Source organism: Gopherus flavomarginatus, chromosome 3, assembly GCF_025201925.1.
Source record: "Gopherus flavomarginatus isolate rGopFla2 chromosome 3, rGopFla2.mat.asm, whole genome shotgun sequence".
NCBI classification, from domain to species: Eukaryota; Metazoa; Chordata; order Testudines; family Testudinidae; genus Gopherus; species Gopherus flavomarginatus.
The window spans coordinates 175,577,754-175,605,693 of record NC_066619.1 but is presented as its reverse complement, the minus strand read 5'-3'; the positions used below and the strand labels follow the sequence as shown (position 1 = coordinate 175,605,693).

The 27,940-nt window shown below is 39.9% G+C and overlaps 1 protein-coding gene across 4 annotated transcripts in view; it reads left to right on the top strand.

Moving 5' to 3' along the window:
* Positions 1-292: 292 nt before the first annotated feature.
* The window catches only part of NFKB1 (nuclear factor kappa B subunit 1), an 85,050-nt gene continuing 57,402 nt past the window's right edge, over positions 293-27,940 (top strand). For 2 of the 4 annotated variants that reach the window (XM_050944404.1, XM_050944405.1), the window contains exons 1-3: positions 293-719; positions 17,936-17,988; positions 21,975-22,059. In XM_050944404.1, coding sequence (XP_050800361.1) covers positions 17,944-17,988; positions 21,975-22,059 — 130 coding nt within the window. In that variant the 5' untranslated portion in view covers positions 293-719; positions 17,936-17,943. The other 2 variants (XM_050944406.1, XM_050944403.1) reach the window with 2 other exon arrangements.

Here is a 27,940-nt window from a genome sequence, read left to right as displayed (position 1 = left end):
TAAGGGATCCTGTGAGCTCCTCAGGGGTGGGGCTGCCCCTCCCCAGTGTGTGTCCCGTGCACAACACAACGGGCCACTGACCTGATTGGGGTCTCCGGCTGCTACTCTCATATCAATAGTAAACAATAAGGCTGGCGGTTTTTTGAATCTTCCCCAACTCAAATCCTCGGCAGGGCAGGGCCCTGCTCTGGGACCCGCACCGGGATGGCTGCGCTACCCTCTGCCCCCGCAGGCACCCCTGGAGCTGCTGAGCCTTTGGAGCGCCTCCTTCGCGCGCAACTCCCCACCCTTCCGCGGCGGCCGCTGCTTCTCTCGCTCTCGAAACGTCAGTGGGAATTTCCAGCCAGGAAGGAAGTGAGAGCAGCAGCAGCGGCGGCGGCAGCAGGGGAGGGAGAGAGGAGGTAACTCGCTGCGGAAGGGCAGCTGCTGCTGACAGGTCTGTGGGACGGAGCCACCCGGGCCGCTCTCCAAAACGAGGGGGAAAATCCCCGCCGCGCTGCAGCTGCAGGGGAGGAGGACGAGGCGGCTGCTCCCGCCGGCCGCTCTGCTTCTCAGCCTGGTTTACATGGCGCCGCGCTGACTCCTGCAAAGGCGGCGGCGGCAAGCAAAGCGCGGGGCTGAGCTGCTGCCCGGAGCGGGGCTCGCCCCCCGCCGAAGTAGCGGAGCGCGGCCAGCCTGGAGGAGAAGGGGGCCGAGCCGGAATACGCTCCCGCCTGAGGGTGAGCACATAAATCAACGTCGGGTCTTTGTCCGCCGGGGCTAGAGCCGCCCGAGCGCTTGCTCTGGTGCCTTTTTAAACATTCACCTTCACCAGCTGCTTCACTTCCTCATTCCTGGTCGGGCTGCCCGTCCGTCCGTCATGCGTGTGAAGGGGGATGAGCTTCACACCAGTCAGCTGCTGCGCGGGGTGGCCAAGTGCCGTGCTACTCTCCTTTTAACCGGTGACACTGCGGAGTAACTCCGGATTGATGCTGGTACAACTGACAGCAGGTTTTGGCCTGGCGGGATTTGTAATGTAAAAGAAACTGTGTGCGGGGGAAGGAGAATATTTTCTATATTTAAATGTCACCTTTTTTTCTGAGAGCGCCTCAGGCATTGTTCTTGCCTTCCTAGTGCCGTTAAGTTCAGCTGTCTCTTAGGGGGAGGGTGGCAGCCCGGTGTAAAGTACAGTGCGTGCTTTCACAGAGGGGAATTTTGGCAAAGGACAGTCAGGCAGACCCCACTGCTTCTGACACTTGTCATGGGATCTCTAATAACAATAACACCCAACTCTTGTATAGCTGTCAACAGGGAACTGACAGAACCTACTTTTTTAAGTTCTCATTCCAAAAGACTGATACACAGTAAACGGCATAGAACTATTTCTCCAGGGTATATCCAGATTCATTAGTATTAGCTTTAAAAGAAAACAAAGGAGAGAAAATGGAGAATATTTATTAAAATAATCTGAGCGGGTCCAAAGCAATAGGTGTCGAGCAGGTGCTGCCTGCCAGGGGCACATATGGCTTGGGATACTGTTCAGTAATGTAACATACTGAACCCTAGCTGAGTTTACAAAATGAGAGCATAAGTGTACTGTGTTTCTCATTCTGAAAACCTCATTGCTTCTAAGTGCAGGTGTCTTACCTGTATATGGGAACCTGTCAATATGATTGATTTACTCCATCCCTATCTTCCCTTCTCCATTGATCTATAGAGTCATTGGACCAGAAATGAAGTGTAACTGGTCATTTAACTAGTCTTTCAGTAAATGAATGACTTATTGTGAATGACTTTGTGTTGTTGATTTTCCTTAAAGGGTGACTGTCCAATTAATTTTTTTTTTCAATTATGCAATTTCAAAAATTCCTGTTTCTATTAGAGCACACTTTAAATTTCATGCCGTGATCTTTCTTGGTAAAGAATACTGGAAATAAAATAAATGTATATTTCTATTCTTTTGTTAATGTTGTAAAGGTAAGTAAGGGAGAAACTCACTGGACATAAAATGCTTTCAGGTCCACAAAACAAACAAACAAAAACTGAAAAAGGAAGGGGGGAGAGATTTTTTAACTTTGTAGAGGTTACTTGTAACTAGAAGAGGCACAGATTTTCAGTCTGAAAATACAATGATTTTTCAAATGTCCCCTTGATTTCACATATGAAATTCCTACTTCATTTGAAAGAAAAATCAGGGGTTCTACTACCTTGCATTGTTTGGGTTCACTTAAAAACTAATCATTTACCAATATGACTGGTGTAAGGAATATTTCTGATATTTTCAATAATTCCATTCTAAGTGTAGGAAATACTGCAGCTATTTTAAAGTAATTTCAAAAGCAGTAGATGGGATCTTCAGTACTAAATAATGAAAATGAAATTATCATGGATGGAAAATAATAGCTAATTAATTGTTTGTTACATTTGGCCCTAAAAACAAGAGGATTCAACTCTCCATTATTTTTCATTTGAGTGGCATTTGTTGACATGAATGAAGGAGCATTATTAAGTTACTCACTTCACCTGAATAAAAAATAGGATATAGTGTCTGAAACTTACATATAAAATGGAGTCTGCATTAGGATGAATTATATTATGTGGCCCTGATCCCGCAAATGCTTCTGTGTATGAGCAACTTTACCCAGAGAAGCGAAATTAAGTATGAGTGTAAGAGTTTTCAGGATTGGGGGTTTACAGATTAAGCATTGCTATTGCTATAAAGTTCATTTCAGTTTTCAGTTAAAAATGGTAAGTTTTAAAAGGCAATAATCTTTGCAAAAACTATACACACTTACTAAAATGAAAAGTTTGAGAGGAAAATATAGATAACATAAATAGACAAATTTAAGTCCTTTTTCCTCTTTTTCTTCCGAAGAAGAAAAATCGAAGCAAATACTAAAAAGTTTGATGCTCCACTCCAGTACGCCAGATTTTCAGCAGTGTTACTCCATAAAACTGATGTAATTGGTGAGGAATGTGACCAACTGTTTCGTTTTGAATTCTGGAACTTATTTGCAATTTATTTGTGAATTTGTTTACTTTTCTAAATATTCTGCTAGCCAAAGAAGGATTTTTTTTTTCTGGTTTAGAGACATGCTTCTGTCATTTGAAGAAAGGAAACTATTGCTGATTTTTTGGGAAGGTTTTGGAGTATTTTGTCATCTATATCAATAAATGAGCAATAACTGAATTGCTAAAATACAAAAACAATACACTATTTAAAGACTTAGACGTGGTTCTTCAGCTGGTGTAAATTGTCATAGTTCTGTGATTCATTGACATTCAAGCTATGGGAGTAGGGGAGCAGTGCCTCCTCTCTGACCCTAGTTTGTCCCCCACCCAGACTTTTCATAGGTCTATGTGCTCCATTATGTCTTCTACTTCCTCTCCCTCACTCTTCTGTCCCCCCCACCCCCCCTGACTTTTCAGGCTATAACACCATATAATGTTATATATACTGAAACACAACTTCTTCCTGCCCCCAACAAAAAAATATTTCTGAAATGGCGCTCCCAGAGTTATGACATGCACACTAGCTAAGGATCTGCTCACAGCGTTTATGCACTTAAATTTTTATTTAGCCTTCTAAGGACTAGCTTTGGTAAAGTATTTGCAAGAACTGTGAATAATTGCAAACTGCAGTATTGATTTTAACAGGTGGAAAGCTTTTCTTTCCCCTTCCTGCCCAGACCATCCCTTTTAATGGAAGAAATTTACGTCAACAAAATAAGTCATCATAAAATTAAATTAGTTTCACTAATAAGTAGTCAGTAGGTGCTGGAGAGAGTTAAGCTTATGAAAGTGAGAATGATTTGGTTTCATTTTGGTGTGGAGTTGTGTAGGTCTAAAAAATACTGACTTCCTTAGTGAAGTAATTTTGTGACTGACAGGGAGCCCCCCTGGGCTATCTGAATCCTTCGGTAAATTTTGAAGCTGTTTTGCACAGTGAAAAATGCCCTGGAAAAAAGTACTTGTGATGGGAAAGGAAAATGGGGAAGGGGGAGGGAATGGAGAGCACTGTTTAATTGAGTATCACCTCTTAAACATTTCCTGCTTCTTATAATTATATAGTTTCACAATTATTTTAGGTATTTTTCTTGAAGCTTGATTTATTACTCTTATTTGATTGGGATTATGTGATTTCAGTAATGCTTAGCAATAGATATCTATAGGGAAGCATCATGACATCACAAACTCAACACTTGGTAAATATTGGAATTTTCATGAAAAATCGAGTTCCCCTTTCTAATCAGTGTTGCTTTATCCTTTTTACTTCCTGCATGCCGTGGCTTCATATATAATGCTCCATAAACAAACCCAGAAAATGTCCTTCAATAGTAGGACCCCATGTAGGGAGTTTCTTATATACAGTGGACCTGTTCTAGGAGCATGGGAACCAAACTGGAAGCCCTTTCTGTGTATGAAGGTTATGGAGTATGTTATAATTATTAAAATTCAGAGACTAATTTATGGAACCAAATTTTCCCTTTTAGTTACACACATCCTACCCCACTAACACAGAGATTGAAAAGATGTAACTGAGAACTGAATGTTTTTATTCATTTATTGTTAGTTTCTCTTGGCACAGAAAGCTATTGCTCAGAAACCTCTGTGGTCTTTGGACACGCTGTTTTATCAGATTATCGTGTGTCCTGAGAGACCACTTGAGAACAGAAATTAATCTGAACAAAATGTTCCTGCCTTGTAGACCACTGTTGTTTCCCAGCTATAATTATAAATGCAAATGTATCTTTATGGGAGAGAGAATCTTATTTACTCAATTAGCAATCAAGAATGTTTCAAAACACTTTCTTTCAATTTACTGATGGATTTATCCTGCAGGGGATTCCTTCTCCCAAGATGAAAATATTGGAATAAATTATTTTAAAAAATGGAAAAAGAGTTCTAGACATTCAGCTGTAGGTCACTTTCAGCTCTAGCCCAGACAAATTGTGTCTTAAAGTTCCCATATAATGGCCACTAAGTGAACTGTCTGATAGGCTTAGAAAAATTTCTGCCTTTCCAAAATCAAAATCAATCACAACTGTCACTAATTATGAAGTTAGTCCAATATTGTACTTATTTATTATCCAATATTGTCTCAGTAATTATTTCCTCATTTCCAAAAGGTACGTAAGCATGTGCCTAGCTTTAAGCACATGAGTAGTTCCATTAAAATCCATGGGCCCACCCCTATCTTTCTCTTAAGCATGTGGTTAAGTACCTTGCTAAATTAGGGTCTGTCTTCGTTGACAATTTCATCTGAGAGGCCAAGGACTAAATAGGCGTGTTTCTGAATTATTCAGTCTCTGTCCCATTTTATAGGTAAAATCTCTAGATTAGTGTTGAGTTACACTGGCAGACTGAGCACCAGTGAAATCCAGCACCAAATTAATTAAATTCTTCCTCTTGTAAGGCACAGAATTAGTTAAGGTAAAAACACTGTGGTCTAGACTAACAAAGAAATGTATATGTGGTAAGGTTGAGTATTTTAGCATGCCTAATTTTTAGGCACCTAGAAAATCACTGGGTTAGGCACCAAGGTTCCCTGTACAATGAATGGGGAGAGATGGATGCCTCAGAATGTGATTATGCAAAAACCAGCACACTGGGTGCTCATTGCCTAATTTAGCCTGTGGAGATGCCACATCAAGAAGTGTGCGCTAAACCCTGCTCCTCTCTTGGAGATGAGTGCCTAAAGCCAGGCTGCAGGGATGTTTCTCCCTCTCATTGGGATTCCCAGCTGCCAATCTTGTTTTCAGACTAGGACCTCCCTTATAGCCTTTAGACGAGTGGATACGGTACTCACCCAAGATGTAGAAGACTTCCCTCCCTGTACCCCATTTCAGATCCCTCGTCCTGATGGGGAGAAAGGTGGCAAATCTCTCTTCAGATGCTCTCTCAAGCGAATGCTCTAACCACTGGGCTAAAGGATATTTTGATCTGAGTCTCCCTTAGTCTCTCCTGTTGAAGCTGTCCCACTTTGGATTTAATAATGAAAGACTCACTGGGCAAGAGAAAGTGTGTGCAAACATGAGAAGGAGTGTAGCCTGGTGATTAGAGCAGGGAGATGCTGGAAGAGCCAGCATCCAGTTCCCCCCTGCTGCAGTGACTTTTTTATTATTATTCACAGTGGAATAGATTAAACAGGAGAGATTGAGGGATTCCCCTACTTCAGAATATCCTATAGTTCAGTTGTTAGGGCACTCACTTGAGGGTGGCAAAGCCCACTTCAAACCCCTTCTCCCCTCACGTGGAGGGTTGACTTGAACTGGGGATCTCCCACATCCCAAGTGAGTATCCTAGCCACTGGCTTACAAGTTATGAGAGTGGTCCTCTTTCTTACACTCCTCCATTTTGTGTGAGTTCACTTATTGGGGTCCGATCCAGTAGACAAGATCTGAACACGTTCACTGGATGGGGCCCTGTAGGCGAGTTAGGTGTAGGAATGCCTATCTTCACCTAGTTTGTGAATTAATCTGGGCTTTAGGCCTCCATAACCTGGCGTGGAGCTGCAGTGTACATGCCCAGAGGCTGAAACATAATTTCCTTGGAAACTTTTACTGCACAAATGTAGGCGGAGAGTGATTTTTAAGCACCAACAAGGTGTGGGAGGCAGCTGAGTGGGGGTTTTGTGAATCCCAGTGGAGCCTGATTCTGGGATTTAGTCACCTACCATGGCAGTTGGGATACATTCACAAAAGGACTTAGGCACCTATCAGCTTCAATACAGGGAGTGACTCCTATTGGTATTTAAAAGGGTGAAGAACAGGTGAGGCCCTAGGTTTGATAATGTTCTTTAAAATCAGATTTTTTGCCTCTCACAGACCGATGGACAGTTTGAGGTACGTTAATAAAATGAGCAATAGAGGTACTCCCATGATTTTCTAATTTTACTAGTGATGTTTTGCAATATTTTATGTTGTATAATATGAATTATACTGCATACAATTGAGGCCTGAGCAATTGTTGTCATTTGTTTTGTTTTATGTGGATTAAATCCCAAACAGCCTTAGTTCCTCCTCCCAAATCTCATTTTGAAAACAAGGTTCAGCCTCCTCAAAACCCACACTTTTAAAAACTCACGTTGCTGTCCTCAGTCTTACCTATGTTATTTGCTAATTGACATTGCACCACCGACCAGTCAGAAGGTCAGCACTTCCAATTTTCAGTGTCAGCTTGCAAACAAAGGGCCATTGAGAATCTCTGGCCATCCCCACCACAAAAAAGAACGGACTTAGCTCTTGCTACCTCCAGAGCCCCCTCTCTCCACAATGTATGTTAATGTTCTTGTTTAAATAGGGAACCCACCCTGTCTTTATTACACTCTAGAGCCTGCGCTGAAAGTGCGACTGATGGTTCATGACAATGTGTTGGTGCTAGAAATGTGAAATTGTGTTGGGGGTTTTGTTTTTTAGTTACTTGATCATTTATGGAGGATGAATGATTTCTCAAGTTCTACTCTGGATACTCATGTGCAATTCTCATTTAGAAGAAGGGAAAGGGTGTATGTTTCCTGGTTTACAACTTGACTGCAGTGGTCAACATTTACATGAAACTTGAATATAATACAATTACAAACAGGGCCAGCCTTAGGGAAAATGGTGTCCTGGGGAAACTTGTATTTTGGTGCCCCGACCCCCACTGCTTCCCTCCCCCCATATTGCCCTCAGGCTCAGTTGCCTCCCTGGGCTCCCCACCGAGCCACTCTGTCACCCCTGGCCCCTGCAGGCTTCTGCTCCTGGCCCCTTCTGCTTCCCCATCCATCACCCCTGGTCCCCGTTACTCCCTGGGCTCTCCCCCCTGCCCCTGTGTCCTGCTGCCTCCCTCCCATTGTCCTAAGCTCCCTTCTGCAGCCTTGCACCACAGACCTGCCTTCCTCCTTACCTGTCAACCACGGAGCCCCTCTGACCACAGCGCCCTGGGCACTTGCATACTCATAAGGCCAGCCCTGTTTACAAACATAAAACTTAAGGGTTTTATAAAAGCCACTCCAAATTATTGTTTCTTTATTTCTTCTGATATTTTTAAACCTGAGTTGAACAAAAAATAGATCATCCAAAATTCTGTTATCACTCAAGAAAGAGATCTTGGAGCCACTGTGGATAGTTCTCTGAAAACATCCACTCAATGTGCAGTGGCAGTCAAAAAATCTAACAATGTTGGGAATCATTAGGAAAGGGATAGATATAAGACAGATAATATCATATTACTTCTATATAAATCCATGGTACACCCACATCTTGAATACTGTGTGCAGATTTGGTTGCCCATCTCAAAAAAGATATATTGGAGTTGGAAGAGGTACAAAAGAGGGCAACAATTATTAGGGGTATGGAACAGCTTCCATATGAGGAAAGATTAATAAGACTGGGACTTTTCAGCTTGGAAAAGAGACAACTAAGGGGCAATATGATAGAGGTTTATGAAATCATGAGAGGTGTGGAGAAAGTAAATAAGGAAGTATTATTTATTCCTCATAACACATGAACTAGGGGTCACCAAAAGAAATTAATGGGCAGCAGGTTTAAAACAAAATGAAGTATTTTTTCACACAACACGTAGTAAACCTGTGGAACTCTTTGCCGGGAAATGTTGTGAAGGCCAAGACTATAACAGAGTTCAAAAAAGAACTAGATAAGTTCATGTAGGGTGATCAGACAGCAACTATGAAAAATCAGGACGTGGGTGGGGGGATAATAAGAGCCTATATAAGAAAAAGACCCAAAAATCGGGACTGTTCCTATAAAATCGGGACATCTGGTCACCCTAAGTTCATGGAGGATAGGCCTATCAATGGCTATCAGACAGAGTGGGAAGGGATGGTGTCCCTAACTTCTGTTTGCCAAAAGCTGTGAATGGGTGACAGGGGAGGATCACTTGTTAATTATTTTTGTTCATTCTCTAGTCTAAAGCACCTGTAATTGGCTACAGTCAGAAGACAGATACTGGGTAGATGGACCTTTGGTCTGATCCAGTATGGACGTTCTTATTCCTATTTTACTGAGGATCAATATGCTTGAAGCACAACTTATGTGTGTAGGGCAAATGTTAAAATATCGCCGTCTGTCATTAGGTCACTACTTTATTTTGTATTCCTTCCTTAAATGCCAATCATCTAGAAGTCCCTGTAGATGGAGAGTAAGGAAAAGTCATTAGATTTCCAGGGATGCTCAGTGAAGTAAGATTAATGAGAGAAGAAAGCATTAAGGAACAAAGCAAAACACAAGTGCAAGTTACAAGAACTACATATTCCTCACTGATTTTCACATTATGTTTAGTGCCAGTTATTATTTGCACATTTTATCTTAAACTGTTGGCATCAGGAGCACAGTATTGGGGCAATTAACCTTATTAGGCTCAATGGGGGAGCATATTCTGCAACTTTTATGCAGATTATTCCCAACCTATTTTAACCCTTAAAAGCAGCAAAAATTTGGTTTATATTGTACATAGATTAATTATACAAATAAGACAGCCATTCCCACAGTATTATTAGTGTTTGTCTGATAAACTTCCCCATGCTGTTAACGTTTAGCTCAATAAAGTAATTGTTTCTTGTAGAAAATCTATGGCCATATATTCCAAAGAGCTCAGTCTGCCCCCAGTAGTTCATGTTTACATGTTTAAATAAGTGTCTACATTTTCATAAGATTTCAGCTCTCCCTTAAGGTACGATATTAAGTGGCCATATTTTCAAAAATGCTCAGAATTCAGCAACTTCTGTTGAGAGTAGTTGTGGGTGTTGAGCACATTTGAAAGTGTGGCCCCTAGTCTTTGTTAATCATTTTATTGTCACAAGCAATCACAGACTTTCTGTAGGCTATAATTCTATGCGGATTCTGTGGGTAGGCATCCTTGATGGCTGGTAATGCATCCTTTGCTGAAAGAATGTTTAAGATGGAGTGTAAAATTATTGCTTAAAAAGAACTAAGATATTATCTAAGATCCCAAATCAAGAGGAAAAATAATTTTGATTTGAAATAGTGTCAGTTTTAAGATACACAGGGCCAAAACCTCCTGAATCCCATCAAACAGCAAATAACAAAGATTGTGTTAGTAGAAAAACCAGTGTGCAATGTCATCATTCTGAGCTGACATAGAAAAATTAGACGATCTACAGATTTGTAAGTGGCTGGAGAAATGTAGCAATTTAAATTCTGCACCCCCTTAACAGCACTGGAGAAGGCTTCTTCTCTGTGATACAGTAATATGCAACTATTTTTAATGTATTTTCTTTTCAATAGCATGTCTAAAACTGTATGATCAGTATAAAATTCTTTAAAAAATCTCAAACAAAATCAGTACTGAAGTCACAGAGGGGGAAAAAGACATTAGTAATATGTAAAAAAGGAAAGCATCTGCTAAGAGGTTTAAAGGATTCTGTCAAGTTGAGATTTACTCAGTTTCTGTAATGAGTTAAAAGTAGTTTCACATATTTCAGCTGCCTCAGAGACCCCCATCAGTTTTTGTGATTTTTTTACCAACACCTTTCATGTTTTTTAAAATGTTCTTTCCCCTCTTGGTGTATAAAAGATCCAGTCATACAATGAGTGTAACAGTGAGGTTGACTGTATACAGAATGATGTTAAGAGCAAACAAACCTAAAAATTGAGGGAAATGTGTCTAATCTCTTCGTTACAGTAAATTGGGGGTATCACGTCTAACTGTAGCAGGCAGGTGTACATATAAAATGTGTAATTGTGCATGCTATACTGGTGAGTGTGCTGGCAACTTTCAAATTCCCAGTATTTCCAAAGCCATTCTTCAGAACAATATTTTAACTTGATGATCGCATCTTATTCTGCCATTACCTAGGTATTAGGTAATACTGCCAGGTATTAGGACTAATACAAACAAAATAGATAGTGGTATACTGTGAAAACAAAATAACTGCCACAGTTAAACCTTCTCTGCAATAGACTTTTTTTTCCTGAATAATTTCTCATTGGTTCAGCTCCACCTGTGGTAGCAATGATGGGAGTGCAAGACACAGGTAGCTGCCAGCGATTATACCTCTTTGTTGTATATACCTGCTTTAAGTAGGTTTAGACAATGTGATCTTTACAATGCCGGTGACTGCCTGGAGCTCTGCCTATGCTAGTGTTAGCAAAGGGAATTTTTTCAGAAAAAAGCATTGTGTAGATACAGTCTAAAGTTTTACAGTGAACTAAAAGGCCAGACGTGATTAAAACTACAAAAAGCAGGTGCTTCTATGTAGCTGTTGTACATTAAGTTGATGACCTATCTTGCCCTATGTGTATCCTCTCCCGGAATTTAGAAGCCCTGAGGCTTTGTGCATGTAATATATTGTGCTTCTCATCAGTAGATCTTAAAACACTTTACAAAGAAGGTCCGTATCATTATCCCTGTTTGCAGATGGGAAAACCATGGTGCAGAGCAGTGAAGTGACTTGCTTAAGGTTCCCCCAATCTGCCAGAGGCAGACCTGGGAATAGAACCCAGGTCTCCTACGCTCTCAGCTCGTACAGTGAGATATAACAGTTTACTCTGTACAGACATGGATTATGTACCAGTAGAGAAAAAATAGGGCTAAGGATGCTACTGAGCTTACAGAGAGTAGGAGCAAATAGGAGGTCTTAGTGTAGGAGGAAGAGATTCAGGATGAAGTATTGTGTGAGAATTATGTAGTACAACAATTATCAGTTGTATCTGCCGAATTCACCACTAGAATTTCTAAGCACTCAACAACTATGGGCATATCTCCAAAACCACAGTCATCTATAAGCAAACAGAAAGCCTGCCATATTTTGTAGCTGTGATGTAGTACAACATGATATATAATTCTGGTATCATTCCTGTGAAATATGACTTCAGTTCACCTCCCCATTTCCTGTTTTTCCTTATTGTGAGTAAGCAAAAGAAACCTGCTAACGGGATTAGTAATGGTTTATCTGCAGCAGCTGTTGGTTTACACATTTTTATTTGGAAACCCTTCTTTTTTTATATATAAATACTAGGGAAGGGCAAATTTGAATAGAAAATAGAATTGACGCATGTGTGTGTGAGCATCTCTGGCTGGAAAACTTGCAGCAGAAGCTGTTCTTTCAGGATTTCCAGCCAGTTGAGGGTGGGAGTTGTTCGTCATTGGGCTGTATTTACTTTCTAGAGTCCCCTTTCTGAAAGAAGAGGGTGTGCTTATACACACCAATATCAAGAATGAAAAACGAGCTGTTTTGTAAAAGTTTTGTGGGATATAATAGAGGTAGATATCCATCCTATAGAACTTTTAATAAACCATCTGAATAATTCTGTTGCAGAGGTATTATCTTTTGAAAAATCTATATGAAGGAGACATTCTCCATTCAGTTACATACATTTTCAGAGTAACCTCTATAGAATTTTACTTAATTTCTAGAGATCCCTGTTAGTTTAATCTCTATTAAATTCTGTAGGACATATCTATTGGACTGAATTTAAATATCTTGGCTTAGGAGTTGGCCAAATGGTTTTCTAAAATAAAATAGCAAGAAACCCTTCTAAACAGGGAGGGTTGGCATGTATGTGCTCTGAAGAGGCTGTCAGCATCATGTTAACTTGTAATTGACCGCTTTAATGCAGTTTAGGTGGCATAGAAAATTTGAGAAGAGAGATCAGTAGCTGCTTAAAATGTTTTCACCAACTGTCACTCTTCATGTGACTAGGCTTTAGATGTAAAAACCCTAGAAGGTGTTACGGGGATAGTATTGGCATTGATCTTTCAAAACTGAGTTCTCAAGAACACCTAGACCATTTGTACTCAACCTGTGTAGACAAAAAGCAGAGACCATATCCCTTCTTGCAGGGTGGGATGAAAGAGGCATATGCTGTATGGGTTTTTTTCTGTGGTTTCAGGCCTCACTGAAGTATGAGTCTTACTCATAATTACGCTTCAAAACATGAATAGGGAAATCTCTGGGAATAAATCTAAAATTATTTTTTGTTTTCACTTTTATAAATAACTTTTGGCTCATACTGTTTTTTTCATGTCTTTACTTCCTGTTTGGATTTCCCAGTTCATTAGTACATGTTTGCTATATACGTGTTTCCAGCAAGACCAGTGTCATGCAACCAAAGCTAATAAGTAAACATGAAGTTTAAAAAAAAAAAAAAAAAAAGGAATTTTGAAAAGCCCCAGTAGCTGCTCGAGAAGACCTTTGTAAATGTTTGCTGAAATGACTGGTAAACCAACATCTGCATCATCAAGTCTGATTCCTCCCAGACTAAGAAGTTAATATCAGGTTCTGCTTGTTCTCAAAAGGGTGAATATTTTTAAAAAATCCAATCCCAGTCAGTTTCTATTGTGTATGCTAGTATGGCTACTAATTTAGAGGAGAGAAATGCCTTTGCTCACCTATTAAAATCCAAATCTGATAATGAGCCAGCAACAGTAGCTGGGAGGAATTGTCCACCAAGAAAGCAAAAGGCATAATGAAGATAGTATAAGCGCTTGCTGGCATTGTCTGGAAACGCATATCTTACTCATAGACTTTAAGGTCAGAAGGGACCATTATGATCATCTAGTCTGACCTCCTGCACAAAGCAGGCCACAGAATCCTACCCATCCACTTCTGTAACAAACCCCTAACCTATGTCTGAGTTACTGAAGTCTTCAAATTGTGGTTTGAAGTCCTCAAGCTGCAGAGAAGTGCAGTGGAAGTGACCCATGCCCCATGCTGCAGAGGAAGGCGAAAAACCTCCAGGGCCTCTGCCAATCTGCCCCGGAGGAAAATTCCTTCCCGACCCCAAATATGGCGATCAGCTAAACCCCGAGCATGTGGGCAAGACTCACCAGCCAGCACTCAGGTCTTGTTTTGTTGTTTTTTTAAAAGGCTACATCATTTCACATATAGTCATCGAATACAGAAAGATATCTAAAATATGCTGATTGAGCGACAGCAGCATTCCTCAGGTTTTGGTTATTCTTACTGGCTCTTACTCAAGCATTAGTTCCAAGCCTTAACACCAAGTAATAGTTGACATTATATTCCATACTCTGCCCTGAGTTAGATCCATGCAATCCCATTAGCTTCAGTATACATTGTAGAAACAGATATTTGTTACTTCATTATTTAATAACAACAAAGCTGTAAATGACTTTTCTCTGGGAACTTCTCTGAAAGTGTCTAACCCTTTCCTCTTCCCGAGTCACCTTCTCCTACATCTAAAAATAACACTAAAGGGCAACATTTTCCCCTCTGCTTCTATGAAGTCATACAATAGCCACCCTGCAGTGGGGACAAGGACGTAAAGCAAGGACACAGGAATTCAGCCTGGATGGCATGGATCTCAGCAGATCCAACCAGTCTTCAGGGACCTCCTGTCTGTGGTCCAAGGGGGTAAATGCTGTTCTTCTATCCTCCTAGGGAGCAGTCAGAGGAAAATTCCATAAGTTCAGAACTCCAGTCTCTTATGTGGGAATAACCCAGAAATGATTTCCCCCAAATTGAAAGAGTTTAAATTGTGCAGTCTTTCTCTTTCACTAGACACCTCTCTTTCACATCATACCTATTCATCTGCTCTCTACACTGGCTTCCCATAGAATATTGAGTTAAGTTCAAGGTCTCAGTCCTCATCCTCAAGGCACTCAGTGGCCTAGGCTCAGAATACCCAAAAGATCACCTGAGGTTCCAGGATGAGGACTGTGGTTGACAACTCTCCTCCTCAGGCATATTGGAATTTTCTACCACAAAGTTAAGGCTCGTCTGTGCAGGAGACAGAGCTTTTTGGGGGGCAGTCCTAAACTGTTAAACTATCCGACAGGAACTGAGGACCACTAGAAATTTCTCCATCTTCCATGCCGAGTGCAAGGCACAGTTCTGTGACCAGGCTTCGCTAATGTAAAAACATAGCAGCATATAAGTTTACAGAAATATTTCCTAAACAAAAACACTATGCTGCACATATAATTTTCTTTCTAGGAAGAAGTTGAGAGAGTGAAAGAATCACACATGACAGGTGTTATGTCATGTAATATACGTGTGGAAGGTGCTCAGATACTACAGTGAGGAGGGCAGTGTAAGAATTCTTTGGGGAGGAGTTATTCTCAAAGTCTCCTATTTTTGGTGATGTTATTGGCTTTGCCTCAATTTCTTGGATATATGGAAAACCTAAGAGATGGGTTAGAATTTATTTAGAGACCAAAACATCTTGTATGTAGGTGAAATGTTCTAAGAGCATTTTCAACACTACTTTGCTTTGAAGATGGATGAAATGCTTTTAGTTTGAAACAGAGAGTATATTAGTCATTTGGAGGGGATTGTTTTAGACTTCTTGGGGGTGAATTTTTAGCTAGTCCCTGAAAAAGCACTCAGTCTATTTACATACATAAAGCAGAATGTTTGCATTCCCAAGTCAGTGTGTGTGTGTGTGTGTGTGTGTGTGTGTGAGAGAGAGAGAGAGAGACAGAGGGTATTTAGTCAGTAGGGTTATATTCCTCTATAATCCAGAACTGTAAAAAACAAAACAAAACCTACTTAGAATGCCTCATTGTTTGCAGTAGCTGTACTAATTTTAAACACATTTGTTGGAATTATTAATGGTATAAATAAATAAAGTCTATTACACAGAAGGATGTTGTGTAAAGAGAGGCTGGCTACAGATGCTCTCTCTGCCAGTCTTTTTCTTCATAAAGGTTTATAATGTCCATAGCAAATTATAAAACATAATAGGAAAGACAATGCTTAGCTTTCTGAGTTTTGTAATGTTATATAGTTGACTAACCGTGCTTTGATTACTGACATCTTGTTGTAATAATTGATCAAATACAATTTATTATTATACCCACTATTTCATCTTTGGCTGAATACCATTTCCAATTATTTGATACATGACCAATACTGCAACTAGACATAAGGTACACTCCCACTTTAAAAAAATCTCTCTTGAAAGTTGAAGTTAAGGGAAAAGCAAGTTTGTACTTGCTGTGCTAAGATGTAGTTTTACCGTCATGAACTCCTGTTTTCCCAAAGAAGGCTTCTGTTTTTCCTTTTTTGATTTTCTCTCTCTTTTACAATGGTGCTGGAAGACTGAGCCACATCTCCTTTGGACCCTGTCAACTTACCAGGTTTAATTTCTGCCCAAAGAAAGTACATGGATGTTCCAATTTTTCTTTTCAATGCTTTCCCCTCTAGTCATGTAAAGGTCACTCGGTGACTCAATTTTCCTTACAGAGTCTTAATCATTTCCCACATTTTGCATGACTATAGATTTTCATAATTGGTTTTTAGCTCACTGGAAAATATTGTTAATAATCTTTGTGATGAAAGATGAGAGCCATTGGCTTCTGCCTATCTTTGTAAAGTTAGTCTCCTTTATTTACACCATATGTTTGCATGTTACAGTCAAATGAGTCTTTTAGAGTTAATACAAGTCATTAGCTACATTGTACTATCTACTCATACATTTCCCTGAGAAGTTTTTTTTAAAATATTTTAACATTATAAAGGAAATTTAACTACATTTTACAAAGTTAAAATAAAAAAGCAGTCTTTTGTCACAATTAGACTAGACAACTAGAAGCCAGGATTCTGAGATTAATTTCCTAGCTCATTTCCTAGTGACTTGCTCTGTGGCCCTGGGAAAATAAATTAGGTCCACATTTCCGAAGTGTCCACCAATTTTGGGTGCCTCTCTTTGGGAGTGCTCACATTAAGGTATCTGGAAAGTTAATTGTGAGAGGTGCTGAGCACCTGCAGCTCTTACTGGCTACACTTGCAGTTGTGGGTACTCAACACAAGTGGCAGTCAGGCCACAGATGTCTCGCATCGGGCATCCACAATCAAAGGCATCCAAAATTAGTCAACACTTTTGAAAATTTGCACTGTACCTTCTTTGGCCCTCCATTATACTGTGCAGGGTTTCTGTGAAACTTAATTCATGAATGTTTGTAAAAAGTTTTGAGATCTTTGGAAAATAGATTCTATAGATACACAGTATATGATTATTGTTGCTTAAAATATGCTAATAGCTTTGCTTAAACTGCCAAAGCCCAGAATGTTCAGAGTAAAAACCAGGGTAAATTGATTTTAATCTCCAAGCAGAAAGCCTTGATTTAACTTGGTGATTTTCATCATCTTTTTTGTTTGTGTTTCAGTTATTTTTATAGAGAAAGATGCATTCTTATTTGTTGATATAGCCATTAAAACCTATTTATTTACAACTAAATAGAACGTTTGCATTAATCTTTTTGCTACGTAGGAGGATACACGATATCTGCATACATTTATTTAAGCAATTACATAACTTAATATTTTCAGATTCTTATTAATTGTACATTTTTAGTATGTTGGAAAATGGTGAATGATATATTGCTAATTTACTAGATAATTAACTTTTTGCTTATGATTTGCATCAAGTTGCATTAGGATGATAACTGAAATTTAATTAAAGACACAAAATAACATATTTATTTTTCATTTAAATATTTTAAGAGAGTATAATAAATTTGGGTCTTAACATATTTTGTATTAAATTCAGATTTCATTTTAAACAGGTTTATTTTTAAAAAGAAAAATTTATAATTTGAATAACTTAATCCAAAAAATCTGATTTTTTAAAAAATTCATTTTAAATAAAAAAATTGATTTTTATCCACCCTGGTAAGACAAATTTATTCCTGGTTTTAATATCGTTACAAGGGGAGATGAATGTTGACCCTAATACTTTGTTTGAGATTTTCAATTCAATGGGAGCTGAAAGCAGGAAACTCCAGTCTTTGTTCTGAGTCCCACCCTTTGGAGGTGCTGAGCAATTTTAAAGGTATCTGGGCAGTGGATAATGTTACTATTACAGTTGGATAGTTCAGAGATGGGTTGTCAGAACTTTAAGAATGAATGCATGTGACTTTTCATTTGAAAGCAGACTAATGTTATTTTGATACAGGTATTATTATTGCATACTGAAAAAAATACGGCTGTCAGTGAACAATCATTCTCTTCGTGCTTTCATCATTTCAGCTCTTAAAATGGCAGAAGAAGATGCCTATATCATGGGAGTATCTGATCATCAAGTAAGTATTAACACACAGTTTTTATATGCTCTAAATGTGTCAAAAGCATATGAGTTTATTCTGTCTGGCTATCTTAGCTATTTCTCATGTGCCCATTCCCATAGTGTCTAAACTTTCTATAGTCTGACAACATTAAAGAGAAAAATACCAGAATAAACCTGTCTCACTAAGAATCCCATATCAGTAAAATGTAAATGTCTCCCACTGTCGGGCCTACCCTTTGACATTGTCTGTGGCTTTGAAAGAAATTTGTTGATATGATATTGACTGCAGTGTTCCTTCATTCACAACCATTTTGGTACAACTCCAGAATTCCCAAGCTCTGCACTAATCCAAAATGACTTTAGGTCACTTTGCTTATAATTAATTCAAGTGATGAGAACTGTGCTTGATTCAAAGGCTCCAATTAAAAATATATTAATCTCCTAAGGCTTAATGTATGTAAATACATGCTAAATGGATTACATTTGACATTTGGATCTGGCTTTGCCCAGGGCAAGAATACAGTATTGCCAGTCCCAAACTTTCAAAAAGCATAAGATTGATTTAAAAATAATGAGATTAAAAAATTACATTTGATGTTTTTTGTTTGCCTTCTGGTTTTGGAACTACCAGGGTACATGTCTGGGGTTACATTTTTAAACTTTTCTCCCTAGCCATGAGATCTAAAAACATACTTTTTTAAAATAAAAGTTCAGATTCTCACCTATTCACATGACTCCAGAGATTTAAGAATAACGCCCAATGTCGTGAAACTCGCAATAAAATCACTAGGGTTAGTAACACTGAGAATGGGACTAACTTTTCTTACAATACATAAAAAAAGAAACATAAAATCCTAGCCCCATTAAAATCAACAGCAAAACTCCCAATGAGTTCAGTGGGCCAAGGTTTCACTATTCAGATCTATTTTCCCATTGAAATACTCATGTAAACCATCATGAGTGGCAGTGAGGGATATACGTACATATAGGAAGGGGAGAAGAGATCTCGTAGTTCATGAAATCTATTGAGTTTAATTCAAAAATCAGAGAGCTCATTTGTGTACATAAATGCATCCCTGAAGAAACCAGTCTGACTGAAGTCCCTTGTCTTCATTGATGGGCAGTCACCTTCATAGAATCATAGAATATCAGGGTTGGAAGGGACCTCAGGAGGTCATCTAGTCCAATCCCCTGCTCAAGGCGGGACCAATTCCCAGCTAAATCATCCCAGCCCGGGCTTTGTCAAGCCTGACCTTAAAAACCTCCAATGGTTGAGATTCTACCACCTCCCTTGGTAATCCATTCCAGTGCTGCACCACCCTCCTAGTGAAATTTTTTTTCCTAATATCCAACCTAAACCTTCCCCCACTGCAACTTGAGACCATTACTTCTTGTTCTGTCATCTGCTACCACTGAGAACAGTCTAGATCCGTCCTCTTTGGAACCCCCTTTCAGGTAGTTGAAAGCAGCTATCAGATCCCCCCTTCATTCTTCTCTTCTGCAGATTAAATAATCCCAGTTCCCTCAGCCTCTCCTCATACATCATGTGCTCCAGCCCCCTAATCATTTTTGTTGCCCTCCTCTGAACTCCTTTCAATTTTTCCACATCCTTCTTGTAGTGTAGGGCCCAAAACTGGAAACAGTATTCCAGATGAGGACTCACCAATGTCGAATAGAGGGGAATGATCATGCCCCTCCATCTGCTGGCAACGTCCTTACTTATACAGCCCAAAATGCCATTAGCCTTCTTGGCAACAAGGGCACACTGTTGACTCATATCCAGCTTCTCATTTACTGTAACCCCTAGGTCCTTTTCTGCAGAACTGCTTCCTAGCCATTCAGTCCCTAGTCTGTAACAGTGAATGGGATTATTCCGTCCTAAATGCCGGACTCTGCACTTGTCCTTGTTGAATCTCATCAGGTTTCTTTTGGCCCAGTCCTCTAATTTGTCTAGGTCCCTCTGTATCCTATCCCTACCCTCCAGCATATCTACCACTCCTCCCAGTTTAGTGTCATCTGCAAACTTGCTGAGAGTGGAGTCCACGCCATCCTCCAGATCATTAATGAAGATATTGAACAAAACCAGCCCCAGGACCGACCCTTGGGGCACTCCTCTTGAAACTAGCTGCCAACTAGACATGGAGCCATTGATCACTACCTGTTGAGCCCGACAATCTAGCCAGCTTTCTATCCACCTTATAGTCCATTCATCCAGCCCATAGTTCTTTAACTTGCTGGCAAGAATACTGTGGGAGACATTATCAAAAACTTTGCTAAAGTCAAGGAATAACACATCCACTGCTTTCCCCTCATCCACAGAGCCAGTTATCTCCTCATAGAAGGCAATTAGGTTAGTCAGGCATGACTTGCCCTTGGTGAAGCCATGCTAACTGTTCCTAATCACTTTCCTCTCCTCTAAGTGCTTCAGAATTGCTCCATGATTTTTCCAGGGACTGAAGTGATGCTGACTGGCCTGTAGTTCCCTGGATCATCCTCCTTCCCTTTTTTAAAGATGGGCACTACATTAGCCTTTTTCCAGTCATCTGGGCCTTCCCCCGTTCGCCATGAGTTTTCAAAGATAATGGCCAATGGCTCTGCAATCACATCCGCCAACTCCTTTAGCACCCTCGAATGCAGCGCATCCAGCCCCATGGATTTGTGCTAATCCATTTTTTCTAAGAAGACAGTGAAAGCCTTCACCTACTTATCATGGGAAGGGCCCTCCCTAGTCTTTGTTGACCATAGCTGAGAAAGATGAGGAAACAGTCACTGACTTGCGATTACAATGCAGTTGACTCCAGTGTTTTCCCCTGCTGAGGTCAGTGGGTCGGGACACTGCTAAGGGGGAGAAGAGAGAGAGGAAGGAGAGAAGAAAAGCATGGAAGGACTGTTGAAAATTCTCAAACCCTATCCTTAGAGCTGAGAGCAGAGCTTGCACAACAAGCTGCCCCTGTGGATACAGAGGGAGCAGACTGGAGCTGTGGTGCAGTCGCTAGACTTTTGACTGGACAGCTGTGTATTCACCACCAGTGAGCTGTCCCTGTGATCCTGTCCTGGTAGAATCAACTCAACAATTTGTTCTAAACTAGTGGATTAATTGTGATGAAAATACAATAAGACTTGCTGCTTGTATGTTAATTGCTAGACGAATAACAAGTACCACATCATTCAGTCCAGGAAGAGTCTCTCTTCTGTCATATTAAATACTTTCTGAAGCAAACATCTAGGTTTATAAAGAGGTTCTGTTTACTCATTTTTATTTCACAGGCACTTTTTTTGTTTTGTGCTATCCTCCAATTTGAAAATTTAGTTGTGGTACTACTTACAGTAAATAAAAAAGGCTGTTCTTAACTATATTTTTATAGTATTCAATGAGAACTTTTGAAGTTGAGCCCACGGAAGCTGCTCGTTTGGTACTGTCATTTTAACATGGTGTGTCCCTTGTGAATATGTTTTAAACAAAGATGGTGGCTAGATGATGGTTAGATAAGGGGATTGGGAGTTGGAACTTTTTAGCTCTGTCATTGACTCTGAGCATGACCTTGGGCAAATCACCTGGGGCTAGATGTTCAAATGCTTAGTGGCCTCTATTGGGGCCATATTTTCAAAAGAGTTCCACTTCCAAGCGCTTTTGAATATTTGGCCTGTGGTGCATGTACACTAGCACTTTGCACTGCTCAGCAGCCCCTTTCCATGTTTGCTACAGGTTACACTGGTCAAAATGCTGACCCCTGTCTACACTACCAGGTCCACAGGAGCTAGCACTAGTGGAGTTGCACCATTACAAGATGCATCAAGGAGTGTTAGTGTGGACAAGTCTTTAAACTCTCTGAGCTTTGATTTATCTTACCTGTGATACAGGAATAAGAACGCGTGCCTATCAGAGGTATATTGGGAGTCCTAATTAATATTTTAAAAGTGCTTTGAAATCCTTCCCTGAAGGATACTGTATGTGTAAAAGTATTTTGTGTATTAATAATCATTAATTCCATTTCAATACAGATGTTTGCAATGGATCAGTTCATGGGAGTGAATGCACTATTTAATAATACAGGTTTCATTACCTCAGATTTACCACTACGAACAGGTAAGAGCCACTGCTATTTGGTCATGGTGATTTATCTTCCTAGTGTTTCTTCCAATTGTGTGTGTGTGAGGGGGCGATGTCTTTCAAAGAGGACTGTTTGTTTGTATTTATTATGTTCTATTATGAAATACCTTGAAGTTTTTATCCTTACTTCCTCATATTGTTGTTGAAATGTCAGATTTTAAAACACCTTTAAGAATCCCCCCAACCTCTCTTCACCTGTGAGAAGAATCTGTGACTGTTCTTCTACCAAGGATACTTCTGTGCCTAAGTATAGAAACTGAATGTTTTAGCCAGTTAAATGTTCTGATTGACCAAACATCAATAAATGATGTGTTGAATTTTTAAAGGGACAGTACATTTTTAGATGCCTCCAGTTGTTGTATTGCCTGCATAGTGTAACAGATACATTTTTTGCATGCTATCTTGTGCTGTGTTTCACTTGTTGTAGTTGTTTTTAAGGGAATATGTTTCTCACTAATGAAACCTAGAATATATTCAGCTTCCTGTATTATTTGAATCTGTTTTCCTTCTCAGTGACTGTATTTCCTGTAAAGTGTCAGGTTGATATTAAAAGCACCTAACAGTTTCCTGAATGTTGACACAATGTTGAAAATGCAGAGCTAACTTCTGGCACTTCCCCCCCTGCAACCTCTGTTTTAAAAAAAAAAAAAAAAAAAAAAAAAAAAAGAATATTGTGAGTCAGTATGCGGATCAATTATCCCTAGTGTGGGACCGATTTAGGAGTGTTGAAATCCTTGGCAGAGATCAAGAGAAGAATAAACATATATTGATTAATATTATCTGGTAATTTGTTCTTGGAGGTTTTTTCAAATGTCATTTGTCAATATTACTTTTAATTTGAAAGTAGAAATCCTGAGCCTCCCCTGTCTAGTCTGTTGGATTAACAGATTTGGAAAAGGAAACTCTGAATCCTTATTTATCAATAATGTTGTTAGAAGTTTTCTCTGACCTATTGTTAATGTCTTTGCTGCTGATTCTCCACTGCAGCTTACATGCTGTCATCATGTTCTGTTGATGATCCATTTAAATCCACATTCAGTCAGGACATATCTGGTACTTTTGGCATCACAAATTGCTTTTTATCACAGAAAACAAAAGTGCAGTTTGGTGGATGCATTTTCAAATATGACAGCAATAAAGGGCATAAAAGTAAAATCCATGTGCAGAGAGCTATGTAAATCCCATTTAAACTGAATTTTAAGGGATTAAGTAATGCTTCTCTGCAGAGGATTAAATTTCACCCTAAAAGAATAATATATATATATTTTTGAGAATGCCGTAGAGGTTAGGAATTTGTTGTTGCTTTAGCATGTCCTATTGTAAATCACTTTACTTTTTCCTAGGATGAGTATGAATACATTAGGGTCAGGAATTGCTTACAGTGTAAGTGATATTGTTTCAAGAGAAATTATTTATCTGAGCAGCAAATCTCTTAACTCGCTAGCATTCAGTAAATGGATTTTGCCATCAGTTGGTATAGCAACATTTTTTTATTAACACAGAGTGGAATTGGTCACTAGGATTCAATTGCAAAGCTTAGAGGCTTGCTACAGAACATACCCCTAGTTTTTTCCCCCCAACTTCTCCAAGTCTCTGTGAGAGACATCTGCTTACTCATTTGAAACAGTTCTAAGTAGCAGGTCCTAACTCTGGCGTGATCAGTGTTGCACATACCTCTGGGTCCTTCTGCCATGATATGCTTCTTGCTACATATAGCTTTTTAGTTTACCTAATAATCTTCACTTAACTTCTTGAGTAATGTCACCATAACAAATCATGGCACATAAATTTCCTACTGTTCTTTGAATTGTGGTGTTTTCACTGCTCTGAGTCTGCCTTTTAGCCACTTTTTAATATGGTATTGTGAGATGGGGATTATATTTTAACCATTGAAAACAGGAACTAATACTCTTCTATATTCAGTCGAGATTACTTGCAGTTTTGTCTTGGGATTTTCAAAAGTGCTTATTCTTGGTTTAATTCATCTCTGATTGAAATCTGTGGGGTTGTTACAATTTACTTCAGTCAGAGCAGAGTTAAGGCAACACAGAGTGCTTTTGGAAATCCCACCCTATTTTTGTTTGTGTGTGCGTGTGTGTGTGTGTCTGTCCATCTAAGAAAGTGATCCTCAAACAGGCCTGAGGAGCTTCCCTGGTAGTCTTCAAAGTGAAGCACTTTAACAGCCATGTAGGGAGAAATTGAGGTGGGAGGTGTCCAAGAGAGAACTTATCTCTCACAAAGTGATCTGCCGAATAAAGAAGTTGGAGAACCGAGTCGGCTAATAATCTGCCATTGATGCAGCTCCAGCACTTAAATCTTTCAGTCAACCATGGACAATGGCTGAGTTACTGTTTTGACAAGGAGCAGGTTTAATGTGTAACCATGGGTTGTAGTGCAATATGAGCATCATTTAAACAAATAATAAACAACTAGGGAGTTTAGGGACTTTCTGACAAGTAGGCATGCATATGTTTGTCAATATAATGCAATGATGTCCTGCTGTCCCTCCAGCTTCATTCTGACTGTCTGAATAATACACTGCACTGCTCATGGGGAGCACTGGGATGCATTCTGCCTTGGAGACAGTGTCTCCAGCAAATCCTTGCTGTTTAGGGGGTCGAGGGAGCACAGTCTATGACACCCTTGTAAGAAGAAGAATTTACTCACCCAGTGTGGCAAGCCAGCCCATTCTAGTGTGGAGTAGAGGGGCAGAGCTGTACCTCTGTTCATCCCTTACCCCCCTCCCCTTTTTGGCAAGTTACACCCAGAGTGCAGGGGCTGCAATTTTGGCTGGTTCCCTACTGCCTCCTTCTCACGGCACAACCATTCGCAATCATTCCCACAACATATAGAAAAAAATGTGTGCAGCGATGTAACAGTTTGGGGAATATGTCTGCATAAACTTAAGAAAAGATGTGATTTTATGACCTCTATTCAATGCGAATTAAAACTTCCATTGTACGGCAAAAGACAGACCATGCCAGCAGATCTGAAGCGGGGCCATTAACAATTGAATATCTGCACCCAGCAGCTGACAAGGACTATTATCTTACTAATGATTCTTACCCACTGAACCCTGCCCTATGCCCGGCAGCCATGGGGTGTGTATGTGTGTGCTGGAGAATGGAAAATCCCCAGGAGAAGGGCAGAAGGAGAAAGAGGTGACAGACTGATTGTAAAAAGAGACATGCGCTCTAAGCAAGGAATCCATATCACCATCAGAAAGAGAAGACACGCTGGAGGAGAGGGGCAAGACAAGCTTGCCTTTTCCCAGCAGAATAGCCAAACCCCAAAAGAGTCTCAGGAGTGAGGAGGACTCTGAGTGGGAGAGGGATTGCATAGCAGTTTTGTTGTCTCACCTAGATCTATACCTCTTGTCCTCTCTCTGAGTAAAGTGTGTGCGTGTTAAAGAAGTTCCTTAGCTTTAACTGTCATGTGGTCCCTGAAGAGAGAAACTATAAATCAGAATGCCTACAAGGTTAGACCTCTGGGAAGGGCATTTATAAGCTCCAGAGGCAATCTGGAGGGCTGAGGCACTGATTCCAGGGTGTAGGCATCTGGTTGGTGGGATCCCACTGCCAATGGAATGTCAGACAGGAGGTGCTCACCTGGGAGTGCACCTGAGTGACCCAGAACTAGAGATAGTGGTCAGTCACTGCCCGGACTGCAGCACATGGGATCCAAAGGTTGGGTCCAATACAGCAGCCTGGTCACCATCCAGAAGTCAGGGCTATCTCAGAGGCTAAAATTAATTGTTTCAGGCACTAACTAGCCAGGCGCTTGGCTAGGAAAATCCACCGGTCTTGCAACTCTGCCAGTCTTGCCTGGGTGAAACTCTCTAATCTCATGAACCCCATTCTCCTTGGCATTTCTGTGCTGGGAAGGATTAAGGAAGTGGCCCTATCCTGAAGATTGGTACTCCTCCAGAAAGTGTGTGCAGGAGCAGGCTCTGAGAGAAAAAGGAGGAGTGTGTAGCAGTGAGAGGTGGCAAGAAGCATGAGGTCTGTGACTCAAGTGTGAGAGGAAGGAAGGAGAGTGAAGAAACACAGCAGTTGAAGGCGATGAGAGAAGTAGGCCTATGACTCAAGAAGGAGGGCAGGTAGCGAGACAGAAGTTAGTCTGAACTGAGTGTGGCGAGAGGAAGGAAAAAGAAGTTAGGTAAATAAGTAGGTTCAAAATCAAAATGTTGCCAGTCTGCCCCAAATGTATCCATGTGAGGAGAATGTTAATTTCAAATACAAAGCCCTCCTGTTTGCAGCGGGAGTGTCAGGCAAATCATGAGGAATTGTGATGTTAGAACTTGGCCTTCTGTGGAAGTGAAATTCATCCCTTTGCAGAGGGCTGCACAGGGGTGAATTTCATCCAAACAGCATAGAATTCTGGGCAATATACACTAACTATAGATTATGCATTTTGAAAATGTAGGAGTGCAAACAAAGGTTGACATATTTAGCGTTTGATTCGCTGCTGTGCTTTTTTTGCCCGATTAACATTTATACATTATTCGTTTGTTAGAATGAAATATGCAGGAGACAGAGCTTTCTTGATAGGTGGTACCAACTTGTCAAAAAAAAAAAATCTCTCATGAACTGAAGACCATTACAAGTCTCCACACCTTCTGCTCCAGCACACACCTTCAATGTGCCTATATTCTCAAAGCAGCTTCTACATGTTAAAATAATCACAACTCAAAAACTCTTCTCTAAACAGAACACTCGACTGCACACATTCTCTCCCCGGGGGAGATTTGAGAGAAAAAATGACCCACCCAGGACAAATGTTAGCCACATTGTTTGATGCATTCCTGGAAGGAGTTCAAACACACTAATGATGAACGTGGTTTAAGAAACTGTATAGAATAGAATGGAATCCTTTCTAGCATTCAAAATAAAATGACTAGGGCATTAATGTTTGAAAGTCAATTAACATACTTGCTCTTTATTTTTAAATAACATTTCTAATAACACATAACAGTACTACATCAGAATGACTTATTTCTGCAGGGTTTTTTTTTTCAGTCAATCAAGTTCAACAATCTAATTTTTACTGGTGATAAGAAGGTGCAACTCCAGGCCTACTTTGTTTAAATAAAGCTATGATTTATGTAATCTGACTAGGCTATTAACAAGCCATTATGCCAACCTTCCTGCATTTCCGATAGCTTTTTCTTAATTAATTAATATGTGAGGTGTCCAAAGTCATGTTCTGCCTTGGTATTTTTGTCTCTGCTATTAGAACGTAGTTCAAAATGGACCCACTGTTACAGACAAAGAGAATAAGCAAAATGGTATATCGCTCTATATCTATTAAAACTTTTAGTAAACAAAATGTTCAGTTGTGTTCTAGAATGTCAGCAAAATGTTTAATTGCATAGGAAGAATATAAACCCAATTTCCATATTTGTTACTTTGGCTAACTTAAATATTAGTTTATTTTATAGTTAGTTGCATTTAAAAGGAGCTTTAGATTCCAGATTGTCGTTGCTGACCTTTGTAATATATCTTTGTCATGAAGGCAGTTGCTGAGTCAACTGATTTTGACAGATACGCAATGAGGGATCCTAATATATCTGCCAGTTAGAGTATTTACCAAGTTTCCCTCTTTTGAGACGATTGTGTGATATCTTTATTTAAGGAATAAAAAGCTATTTTACTAAAATTGAATGTTCTCAGTGCCTGGGTCAGACTTAACACAATCACATACTACAGATAAATGAATCCTATAGTATTTCAACCAGTCAGTGAACATCAGGTTGCAAAAAGATTAATGGTACTCTTCTAAGCTGCCCCCACTGGAGATGTCAAAACAACATGCCACTTGTGGTGGATTGTGCAGTTGTTCAGAATATGGTCATGCA